Source organism: Myxocyprinus asiaticus, chromosome 20 (genome assembly GCF_019703515.2).
Source record: "Myxocyprinus asiaticus isolate MX2 ecotype Aquarium Trade chromosome 20, UBuf_Myxa_2, whole genome shotgun sequence".
Taxonomy (NCBI): Eukaryota; Metazoa; Chordata; class Actinopteri; order Cypriniformes; family Catostomidae; genus Myxocyprinus; species Myxocyprinus asiaticus.
In genome coordinates this window covers 16,411,984-16,424,718 of record NC_059363.1, presented here as the reverse complement: position 1 = coordinate 16,424,718, position 12,735 = coordinate 16,411,984, and the positions used below count along the sequence as shown (strand labels likewise).

Genomic DNA, 12,735 nt, shown 5'->3' with positions numbered 1-12,735 from the left:
AAAACCTATTTGTAAATTGATGGTGTGAGGTCATGTTGTTCTTCAGCCAGATCATAAGAAGGAATTTACAGACAGTATTTCAATTCCTCTTTTAATGTAATTACATACTATTTTAATGTAAATAAATGCATAATATTAACAGTTTTATTTTTGTGTTAGGTAAGATGATTCTTCCACTTCAAGCACTGGCTGAAAATAAAGTATTCTCATTGTGTCGGCCTTTCCAACATAATTATGTACCCAGTGCAAATGTTGTAACTTATTTTTTATTGTATTTTTTCAATCCCATATCTGTCTTTTGCCCAATAAAGTTGAGATAAATTATCTCGATATTCAGGGTGTTGAAGAACTGTTTGCTCCCTCGCTGTTATCATCCCACAGCACGGCGTAAACAGGCGCGCGAGTCCCCCGCCCCTTCTGCGCGAGCGCTCATCTCTCTGCGCGTGCTGCTGCCAGTTCCGTGTCGGCCGCGAGTTTACCAGCCACGCAGTGCCTGCACGCGCTTAATCCACCGCCGGGCTGCAATGATGTGACTCTGTCCGGGTTTCAAAATCCAGTTTTGCAGTTTCTATTAACGACCCAGCACAGAACGATGCGACGGGATTCATGACGGTGAGTGTATTTCGGATACCCACATAACGTGGGAATCTGCGCTACGTTATCGGTTTAGTGGGGGGTACAGAGTGTTTGTGTGCCTAAAGTTTGGGGAGGGGAGAAATTATGTCATGTGTCGCGTCGGTATCGCATAGGATATGCCCCCGTTTGTCCGCTCTAGTGGTGCGGATAGACAGATTATTTTAGAAAGTAAAAACGACGTCGCGAGCCGAGCTTAACTTGCCATGTGTTCTAATTTTCATGGCGATGACGTCACGCAGTCCTTGACGCCCGTGCGCGCGGCTCACGGTGATGAGATAACGGGACTGTTACCGCGTGTCGCACTGCACTGCGCGATTTGTATACACACTAAAAGATTTAGTGTTGTTTATAACGCGTTTATAACGGATGCTTCGGCTGCTGTTATTAGCGTAGCTTGTAATTTGATGTTTTCTCGTTATGTATATGTATTACGTAAAAGGCAGAGAGCATCGCCACGACTACGTCATGACTGAACGATGACGGTGTGTTTCTGCCTCACTGTAACAGTACACTGTAAAGCAGTTTGAAGGCCTTTAATGATAGCCAACAACATGTAGCCTTGATTTACTGAAAATATTGTTTGAAAGGGAGTTAGCACTGAAAATTATGTTCTTAAATAGTCAAGAAGACTTTAAGTATGCATATCATGCCAAGAAAAAAAAAAAAGAGGGCGTCCATATCCTGGGTGCATCTTGTGGCTATGACCACACAACCTTATAACATCAAGCCAATGAAAACCTCTCGAAAGAACTCTTGAAATGACACCCTCAGCTTTACCCTTGTCTCCTGACAGGGACTTTCCTGAAAGTTTTCTGACTGAAAAGAGTGCAGAGCCTAGCCTACAGCTATCTGATACATGATTCAGGGGTTCAGACAGATTTCAAATCAAAATGTGTGGTGTAATCGTTTTTTGACACTTACATTAGAGGCATAAAATGTGATCGAAAAGTCATTGAAAGTTGGTTATAAATATTAGTAAAAGAAAAAACATAGATTGATATTGTTTTTCTTTGGGGTTTTTTTTTAACTAGGGTCACAGTCTGAACAATAATGTCTTCAGATTGGAGTTACACCAGCCTCAAAACTGAGGCCATAAGGAAATCACCTTGGCAACCCTGTGTCGGTGCACAGGTATCACTGTGACTCTTGCTTGAGATCTCCGGACCTCATTGAGTTGAAATGGCAACGCAGCGAAAGCACCTGGTCCAAGATTTCAACAAATACATCACCTGCTCGATTTGCCGTGGATACCTAATCAAGCCCACCGCTGTCACAGAATGCCTGCACACCTGTAAGTCATCCATTTCTCTCTTGCTCTCTCATCCTTTTTATGCCCCATTTCACTTTCCTGGGAGTAAAATCACATCAACAGAATATCTTGGTCCCTCACGTCCTTAAATCTGTGCTTCTTTCCTTGATGAAATCGTAAGTGTTAAAAAAAAAAAGTGTAACTTTTGTATGTGATGAGTTCATCTATTAGTGTTTTAAATGGTTTCTTTGTAACCTGTGAAATCTCCAAAAATGGCTGACATCATTATGTAATGGAAGAATGGCAACTTGATGTCTCTCAGACCTGTCCCTACCTGCTCTTCTGAACTGTCTCATATTTTTACTGTCTCTGATGCCACATTATATTCAATTGCTGTCATAAAAATCTATTTATTTCTCATTGTTTATCATTTAGAATCTTTCCATCTTTGTCTGACCAATCTGATGTTTGACAAATGGAGTTAGTGAGTGTAATAGGTCAAAGGTTGTGACAGAGCTACTGTCTGGGTGTTTGTCTGTGTGGAGTGTGTCCAAGGTCTCTTAAGGGAGTTAATAGCAATTAAAACTCCATTGTAGGGGGCCTGGGTAGCTCAGCGAGTAAAGTTGCTGACTACCACCCCAGGAGTCATGAGTTCGAATCCAGGGCATGCTGAGTGACTCCAGCCAGGTCTCCTAAGCAACCAAATTGGCCCGGTTGCTAGCGAGGATAGAGTCACATGTGGTAACCTCCTCGAGGTCGCTATAATGTGGTTCTCGCTCTCAGTGGAGCACGTGGTGAGTTGTGTGTGGATGCCACGGAGAATAGTGTGCAGCCTCCACACGCGCTATGTCTCCGCGGTAACGTGCTCAACAAGCCACGTTATAAGATGCGTGGATTGACGGTCGGAGGCAACTGAGATTCGTACTCCGCCACCTGGATTGAGACGAGTCACTACACCACCACAAGGATTTAGAGCACATTGGGAATTGGGCATTCCAAATTAGGGAGAAAAAGGGGAGAAAATAAAAAACAAACAACCAAAAAACACCATTGTATGTCTGTGTCCAGATTCCAGAGGCCTTGACCAGTCACACTATCAAAGTTATACTTTACAAGTGGCACTCAATCAAGTGACTCTCTCAAGTGATATTTTAATGACTTTTAACCTCACTGAATGGAGTCAAGTATGAGTCACCATTAAGCCAAAAATGTTGTGTGGGTTTTAAAGTACTTTGACCACATATCCTCTGTTTTGTTCCTCTTCTTTCCTCGTATTGCTTCATGCAGTTTGTAAAAGTTGTATTGTTCAGCACTTTGAGGAGAGTAATGAATGTCCGGAATGTGGAATACAAGTCCATGAAACCAATCCTTTAGAGATGCTGAGGTACCTATACGCACTCACAAATGTGCACACACACAGATTAAATACACACATTTACTCTGTGTTTTAAATGGTTTCTTGGCTTCTCTTTTTGCAGGCTAGATAAGACCCTGGAAGAGATCATCTTCAAGTTGGTGCCTGGACTTAGAGAGAGTAAGATATGCACACATACACACAATCTGTCTTCTATAATGCATGATAGTATTGTAGGTTCTGTGGTTGTGTTTTGGTTGATAAGAGTTTATAAATACTTAAACTGTTTCTTAACGTACTTTTCTTTAAATAATTGTGTTTTTTTACTAGAGGAGGAACAACAGGAAAGTGATTTTTGGAATAAAAATAAGATAAAAACAAACGAAGGTAATAATTAAACTAACTCATACTTAAAAATTCATACTATTGCATACAGTACATTAACATATATAATCAAACATTCACATATATACACACCCATGCACATAGTCACACATAAATATTGTACATTTGCACAGGATCATTTTGTGTCGTCTTTTTCAATATACTTTGTGTTACAGTTCATATTTGTCCTTTGTCTATACTCCAGATGGCCCCAGGACTAAGAAAGCTCACCTGAGTGATGAAGAGGAAGATGATGGGAGGGGTGGAGACTACCACAGGAGTGATCCTCAGATCGCTATTTGTCTGGACTGTCTACGAAACAATGGCCAATCAGGAGAAAGCATTGTAAAGGTGCACAGTGTCAGCATAGTTAAATATATGGTCTGTAAACTGTATGTTTGGATGCATATTTGTATTAGGGGTGGGTGATATAAGCAAAAGTTTTATGGCAAAATTATTGAAACTTTTTGTGTTGAAAACGATATACAGTGTATCACAATATACACATTAAATGGATAGTAATTCAGAAACAAAAATTAAATGAATTAAAAAAAGTTTTCAGAATGATGTCCACAGTAATGATAGACCATTCAGGTCAATTGTAATTCAGTAGTTTTATTTAATATTTGATCTGTTTTACACAGTATAAACTACTCTGCATCGCTTTTTTATCCAAACAAAAACTGAGACTTCATTTTCTCCCGTATTGCTGCTTAAATACGGGACAATATCCTCCCTTAATTTCAGCCAAAGTATGAGAATCCTGGCTAATACAGGACAGTGGGCAACCCTTATTTCATACCATGCAGCGGCATTTTGTATAACTGTGATAGAAACGATACTGGAAAATGTATACAGGTTGACACATTTAACCAATATATTGAGCAACCCTAGTTTGTATTTTTACGATTTGTGTCCTTCATCTTTCTGCAACAGGGTTTAATGAAAAAATTCATCCGTTGCTCCACTCGTGTTACAGTGGGAACTATTAAGAAGTTTCTTTGTGTAAAATTGAAGCTGCCCAGCTCATATGAGGTAAAATACAGTTTTATTTTTCTGTTTTACTGGCCAGACCAGTCAACACAATCAAATTGCATTTGTGTGGGAGTTTTTTTTTAAATTATTGTTTAATTTAGATATTAATGAAGCAGCTCTTGATGAATTTGCCCATCAATTATGAAACTATATATTCAATGAAAATTCTAAATTTTGGCCATCTCTCCTGTATTTTTACCACATTTTACTAAATCTGTAACCCACATAGTACAGTCAGTGGCATATTTTCATGTGTAAAACTCTATACTAATAACTTGCTCATATTTTGAAAACTTAAAACTCACGATTTGCCTACAGTTAACTTTATGCCTATATGTTTTTCATGTGTGAGGATGTGTGTTTCTTGCAGCTCGATGTTCTATGTAATGGGGAGATCATGGGCAAAGACCACACCTTGGAATTCATCTACCGCACTCGATGGAGACTACAAGGAGACAGCGTAAGTGTGTGTCTGTGTGTGTTCATGTGTGTGGACAAGTTTGCACTGTTTCCTTAGATTAGAAACTTTGACAGATAGAGTATTGAAAAGTTAGTTTGACGCTGAATATCTGGGTGTGTGTGGGTCTGGGCATGTGCATGAGAAGTGTGAACAGCTGTCGCTGAGTTGGTGGTGATTGTGGGGGGCAAAAGCAAAAAAAACTGCTCACAGCTACTGACTGATCCGTGAGTCATATTTCTCCAGTTGCACACATTAGAGGTTGCCACAAAATCAGAGGACACACAGATGCACCTAGGTTTGGGTCCTTCCTAGTAAGAAAGAGAGAACAATGAAGATATGTAAAGTATAGTTAGACATTCATTATTGTAGAACAAAAAGGTATTCGTTCTGAAGAGATTTATGACCGTCTGACTACATTATCCCGCTTATTACATGGCTACATATATATACATGACGTATTGATTTGAGTTAAAATTATTTTGTGACAATTAAGAGACCACTGAGTGAAATGAGAGAAAAGGTTGTAGGAGATTTGTTGCCAGAGACAATGGCCATATTTACAGTGTAGTGGTTTTTCTACAAAATTGTTACATGTGTGTCTGAAAAACATGATTCTGATTGGCCAATAGCGCCATCTAGTGGCATGATATTTCTGAGTAACAACCGCACATCCTGGGGTTAAAGGGATAGTTCACCCAAAAATGAAAATTCTCCCACTATTTACTCACCTTTATGCCAGCCAGATGTATATGACTGACTGTCTTCTGCTAAACACAATTGAAGATTTTTTAGAAGAATGTCTCAGCTCTGTTGGTCCTCACGATGGAAGTGAATGATGACCAGAACTAAGAAGGTCCAAAAAAGCACATAAAGGCAGCATTTACTATAAATCTCCACCTTTGACCAGCCCCAACCAGTAGGTGGCTGAATGTGAAAGTGAAAGTCACTTCCACACCAGAATGTTGAAGTGAAAGTGAAAGTGGAGATTGATAGTAAAAAAGGACTTAAATATTGATCTGTTTCTTACCCACACCTATCATGTCACTTCAGAAGACATGGATTTAACCACTGGAGTCTTATGGATTACTTTTATGCTGCCTAATGTCCTTTTGGGACCTTCTGAGCTCTGGTCACCATTCACTTGCATTGAGAACCTACAGAGCAGAGATAATCTTCTAAAAATCTTTGTTTTTGTTCTGCAGAAGACAGAAAGTAATATATACACATCCGGGATGGCATGAGGGTGAGTAAATGATGAGAGAATTTTCATGTTTGGGTGAAATATCCCTTTAAGACATGTCAGACTGTCACCCGGGTATTGCGAGTCATATTTCCTGCTTTTTAAATCACTGTGCGATCTCTACAAGTAAGCTAATAAAATAATTTAAAGAGCCTATATTATGCTAATTTACAAGTTCATAATTTTATTTTGGGGGTCTACTAGAAATGGTTTACATGCTTTAATGTTCAAAAAACACATTATTTTTCTCATACTGTACATTTATTTTACCCGCTCTTCATACTCTGGCCAAAAGCTCTGATTTACCTCCTGTCTCTTTATTCCCCCCTTTCTGAAAAGCCCAGTCTGCTCTGATTAGTCAGCTGGCCTAGTCTGTTGTGATTGGTCAACCGCTTAGAGCGTGTCGGAAATGAAATGCTCCATACTATAACCGAGTTTCTGCTCCCGAGTCTTCCTGAGCAGCTGTAAACACTACAGTAACTATGGCAACAGTGGCGTCAGTTTTTGCCATACTAGCTCCAGCCCTATTCCGATAATGAATATAATGAATGTTTGGAAGAACAAGTTGATCGACCTGAACCACCTTCGCAAGCACGACTTGAGCAGGACGTTTCACAGTGGAAAGTTTTAATTTAGTAGCTTTCTTACAAGTACACTGTTGATTATTGTGAACCTAACAAAGTTTCAAGTAAAAGACATGTAGTGCATCTGAGTTAGCCATCTTTTGCTTGAATAAGTGTAGCCAAACTTTTTTTCGCCCAAGATATGAACGGAGACCAGAGGCTTCCCCCTGTTGGACATTACCGTGTGAATTAGAGAGTTAGTGAAAAGGTAGCCATGGACTACCGTGGATAGCGGCCGTAACATTACAGCTTGTAATTAAATAATTATATAAGACTCTTGAGATCGACCATTTTGTTACACAGTTTTAGGTAAAAGCCGACCCACAGCTGAATAGTAAACCCTTACCAAAACAATAACGTTACATAGATTGCAGACGTAAAATGACCGTTTGTAAAAATAAATTCATCTCCACACTTGATCACTATTCATGATAGTAGAACGCCAAACAATCTGCATAATTCTACACAGTTGTAGGTAAAAGTGGGACCGCAGTTGATTAGCAAAACTATTTCAACACAATAACATTAGCTAGCAGGTTAGCAGAGGCCTAGAGCTGTGCACTGGGTGTACACTGTTGCTACAACACAAATCTCCACTTTTGAACTCAGTAGCAGATAAATCCACAAATAATCAAGCATACTTATAGGTTATGATCCTGCTGCACCAGATTGTCCTAACAAAGTGGGAACTGCACCATCTTTCAGGAGTAACTGTCTTGAAAATCTGGCATTGGCTGTGGTTGTACTGCTGAGGAATAGTGGTAAAAAATACATTTTAACCACTTATTCTTCAATTTGTCTGCCTTTGGAAGTCCACACAATGAGGTTTTGCTTTTGCAGTGAAGAAAACAGCATCTTCTCAACATGGCGACAACACTAACCCAACTCATCCTGGCCTCGGCTAAAAATACGTTTGTTTGAGGGTGGGCCAAGTAGCCCGTAGGCAGGCATTATGTGATGTAGATACTTTACGGAAGAAATGGCTGTACTGCAATCCAGCCGTTTCTTGTAGTTCTTGAACAGTGCTGTCTGTGGGAGAGAATAACTCTCTTTTGCGTGGACTTTGTGCTTTGTAACTTTGCAGAACTTTTACATGCACAAAGAGCTATGTTACATACTAAAGGAAAGGTAAAATCCCAAAAAGCATAATAGGCCCTCTTTAAACTCAAATCAATGTTTCATGTCCATTTATTTATTTGGCAAGTAGTCTTGTAATAAGCTGGATATTAAGCAGTCAGATGGTCATTTTTACAAAAACACCAACAATACTCAGACGCAGACTGGAGGTAGAATTCAACTGTTTGATTTCTATTTTACATAATTACATCATTTCAGTGCAAATCAATATTTAATGTCCATTTATTTATATATTTGGTTAGTAGTCATGTAATAAACTGGATAATGTACATCGCAAAATAACCGTTGTTTTGTTCATCGTTATTTTGCGATAACAACTAGCTGAGTGTACATTATCCCTTACATATTTGACAGCAGAATGTAATGATTGTCCAATCAGAACAGGGAGCCGTGTAAGTAAAAATCACATTCATTTTCTACATAGACAAATGAACAAATGTTACAATAACTTTAACTTTAATGACAGACCTACTGTGAGCTCGGTCCCTAACATCTTAAAGAAGTTTAAAAGAGTTTGAGCGAGCACACTTGCTAAATGGAGACTGATTGCATAAAAAAACTGAACTGGAACCTGCCTGCCTGCAGAACATAGCATAAAGTAAATAAAGATGAATAAATTACCAATGTTTTTTTTTTATTTTTTGAATCGGAAGTGCCTCTGATTTTAACCCCAGGCTCCAAGGTACTGTGAGCTCGATAGTATATGCTTCTGTTAAAGCCATCAGTCTGCATATAATGTGGGGGCCTGGGTAGCTCAGTGGTAAAATACACTGGCTACCACCCCTGGAGTTCGCTAGCTCACTAGTTCGAATCCCAGGGCGTGCTGAGTGACTCCAGCCAGGTCTCCTAAGCAATCAAATTGGCCCGGTTGCTAGGGAGGGTAGAGTCACATGGGGTAAACTCCTCGTGGTCGCTATAATGTGGGGTGTTCTCGGTGGGGCGCATGGTGAGTTGAGTGTGGTTGCCGCGGTAGATGGCGTGAAGCCTCCAACAACGCACTCAACAAGCCACGTGATAAGATGCGCTGGTTGACGGTCTCAGACACGGAGGCAACTGGGATTTGTGCTCCGCCACCCGGACTGAGGTGAATCACTACGTGACCACGAGGACTTAAAAGCATATTGGAAATTGGGCATTCCAAATTGGGAGAAAAAAAAAACAAAAAAAAACATCTTGTTTAATAGTATAATCCCTGGTGAAGAACTACACTACCCATGAATCCTGAAAAGAAAATTCACCAATCAGAGTCATAGTAAACAAACTGCAGCAAACAAGCTCTGCAGCGACCACCCACTCTGATGCACTGTGAACGACGCAATCGAGTCAGTCTCCCTAAACTTTCAAACTACTTATATATTTGTATCAATCTGAATATTTTTCAATAATATTTTAAATATATTGTTTCTATGCTCATAATAAACAACTTAAAATCAGTTTTATATACTTCTATCATTTGATTGAATAACGTCATTTGCAATGTTTCATGGGCTTGTAGTTTATTCCCTCAGTAAAGAAAATAAGGACACAGTGTTATACATTCGTCTTTTTGTACGATTTTCAAATTATTTTTTTGCTTCAAATCAATGTCTGTAATGTTGTGATACACCTCAGGTTTGATTCATGGTTTAGAACTCTTATATGTCAATTCAGAAAATGTTAAGTATATTATAAGGCATTCTTTGTTTTTGTTTTTTACCCCAGGCCTATCCCATGGTTCTCGAGTACCGTCCACGGATCGACTTTGGTTAAATAGCACTTACAGCTTTCTGGAAATTTCTTATGCAGACTGATGTCAAGAGACAGACAGTTAAAAAACACAAAATAACTGAATGATTGTGCCTCTGTTGAAAGACAACAACACAAAGCCCCATGACTAACAGGACTGCTCTCCTCTTCATGTGCACTGCTTCAGCCTCTACTCCTCGTTTTCTCCCTCCTTCATGCTCCTGATTGGCAGTCGTGGCTCCACCCACTGGCTCAGTATCAAGTTTGATGATTACTGTATGTTCCACCAAAGCTTTCCCTGCATGTTGTCTCTATGACGACGCCTTATCATAGGGAGGCCCATTGGGATTATCTGATAGCAGTCTAGCACAGACAGTAAGATAAAACTCATCTCAAAAGATACACTCCATCCAGGTGACAGGAGAAAGGGAAGAGTGAGGAGAGGTGGAGAAATATTAAGGAAAGTGTAAAGTACACTCACTGGATGATAAGAGGATTTCAGTAATACTAGATTATTGCTTTTTAGGTGTTTTTATCCAGAGTTTGCACCAGAGGTAAATCCAAATGCCTCATTGTATTGTTGCTATTCTGTATCTTTTACCATCTCTTTCTTTACTTTAGTTACTTTTCTCTCTTGCTCTCACCTCCCACATTGTCCTTCATAAATTCAGTAGCGCTTTTTTATGACATTCTCTCTCTCACACACATTCACTCTTTCTTTGCCTCTTTCCATCTCACACTCTTTCATTTTTCTCCAATGGTTTTTTTGGCTCTGGTCTGAAGTATTGATGGATCTCATTCAGCTGGATTTGAATGAGAGGGCTATAGATGTCCCAAAATAACAGCAGTGAAAAGCACTCTGGGTAAGCATTTCTCTTTCACACTGAGCTAAGGCCAAATCTTACATTCACCCAAACTAGATCTTCATCTTATTAGAAAGGATATTACAATAAGTGATGCCAGATAAGCTTAGAGCAGTAATTTACTGAGAAATATCATTTTTGCTGAATGAATAGGAAATGATTGAGGTGTGCCAGCTTCATGTCTCTTAGATCAGCTTTAGCTCACAATCTGTTAGCTGTAAACATTCTGGGGTTTGCCTATTTAATGAAAATATATTTAAAGGAAAGTTCTAGGTTCCAAACTATCTGAAGCAATAGCATAATTTTGATTACCATACTTGTTACATTACAGTGAAGCACTTACAATAAATGTGAATAGGGCCAGTCCATCAACATTAAAATGCACTTTTTCAAAAGAAGAGCCACAAAATGTAAACTTACATGTTAACATGATTTTGGCTTGACATCTATGTTCTACATTATTTTAGTGTGATAAAAATCTCTTACAGTGTATACTGGTGTTGTGTCGTCATGGCAACAATGATGTTGCAAAATTGCATATTGCAAAGTGATTTTATCATATTAAATCATGTTAACACGTTTAATGTTTATGTCTTGTGGCTATACTTTTTAAACAGTTTGCTTTTTAATGTTTATGGACTGGCCATATTCACATTTATTGTAAGTGCCTTGCTGTAACCACAACTTTAGCTTTTTATTTATTTATGTTTTTTTTTTTAAAGAGGGACGAGTCTAAATAATTTCTTGTGGTAAAAAGCATTACAGTCAAGTTATGGTCATATTTCTAAGGAGAAAATTTGTAATTCAAACTTAATGGTTTTTTAATATATATTTTAGTACAGGGTTTTTATATTTGTTCAGATAGTTTGGAAATGTGATAGGTTAACTCTTATAAATTTGTTTACATGCCAATGTGAATCTTTAATGTATGTGTAGTATCTTATGATAGGAATATTACATTTAAGATCATGTTTATAACAGTAGGTTGACACCAAACCTAAAGAGTTGCCAAACAGATTTTATTTACATTCCCAGAACTTGTTTGTTTTTTTTGTTTGTTTATTACATTGAGTCTTGCTGTACCAATCCAGATTATATTCCACTAAAATCTAATTTGATGATATTCAAGATACTGTAGAACAGGATTAGAATAATCAGTCCCTTTGCTGTGGATCATCTCAGGGGGTGAAAACTGGTGAAATGAGGGTATGTTTGATGTTTTCTACTTCAATTTCTGAGGAATCAAGACCAACATTAAAAAATTAAATTCAGTCATTTGAGAAAGTTAATGCAATACAGTAAGCCAAGTGAGACAGGCTGTCTTGACAAGGTTTTTAGTGGATTGCATGAACTAAAATTGGAAATATAATGATCCTGATGTTTCTTATGACAGATTTAAGCTAAAACTTTATGTCTGATCAGCATCGGTTTTACCAACATTATTTTGTGTACTGAATCTTGAATCCCAGCATCTGCACTCTCTGTCAGTTCAGTAGTGGGATTCTTGACATTGTTGTTTAGGACAAAAGGCCACTGGCTGCTCTCCAGAATCCAATTTCCTACCCGCTAAGAAAATGTGCAAATCAACTATAAAGTGTCTTTGAGCTCTGATTATAAATACAATGTATTTTTGTATGTTGAAGCACTTATGTATATTTAAACATATAAGCAAAAGATTTTATGTCAATGCTTGTCTTTCCTAATAGAAGATGCTGCTCGGAGTAATTTATTGTTTTTTATACGTCCCATCGCCTGCTATGTGTTTCCCTTTTAAATGGTTGCACTGTACATGAAAAGCTTACTAATGCTATTCATGATCTCTATTATTATTTAAATACTTAACATTAAAATATGAAAAAAATATGTGTTTTTCTATTTTCTTAGACTATGATACTGAAACATTTGTTCATATTTAGCTGAAAACATGTCTGGGCATTCTCTCAACTAGCTTCTTGAGGTATATGCCTGGGATGCATTTTTAACAGTATTGAAGGAGTTCACCTGCATTCTAGGCACTTGTTTGGATGCA

The 12,735-nt window shown here is 38.3% G+C and overlaps 1 protein-coding gene across 1 annotated transcript; it reads left to right on the top strand.

The window, feature by feature from the left end:
• The first annotated feature begins 318 nt into the window (after positions 1 to 318).
• Positions 319 to 12,382, top strand: LOC127411171 (polycomb group RING finger protein 5-A). The gene is made up of 9 exons (XM_051646546.1): positions 319 to 612; positions 1,668 to 1,927; positions 3,173 to 3,269; positions 3,364 to 3,419; positions 3,570 to 3,626; positions 3,829 to 3,974; positions 4,560 to 4,658; positions 5,029 to 5,118; positions 9,820 to 12,382. Exons 2-9 carry the CDS (start codon positions 1,816 to 1,818, stop codon positions 9,865 to 9,867), a joined length of 705 nt encoding a protein of 234 aa, XP_051502506.1. The 5' UTR covers positions 319 to 612; positions 1,668 to 1,815; the 3' UTR covers positions 9,868 to 12,382.
• Positions 12,383 to 12,735: the final 353 nt, after the last annotated feature.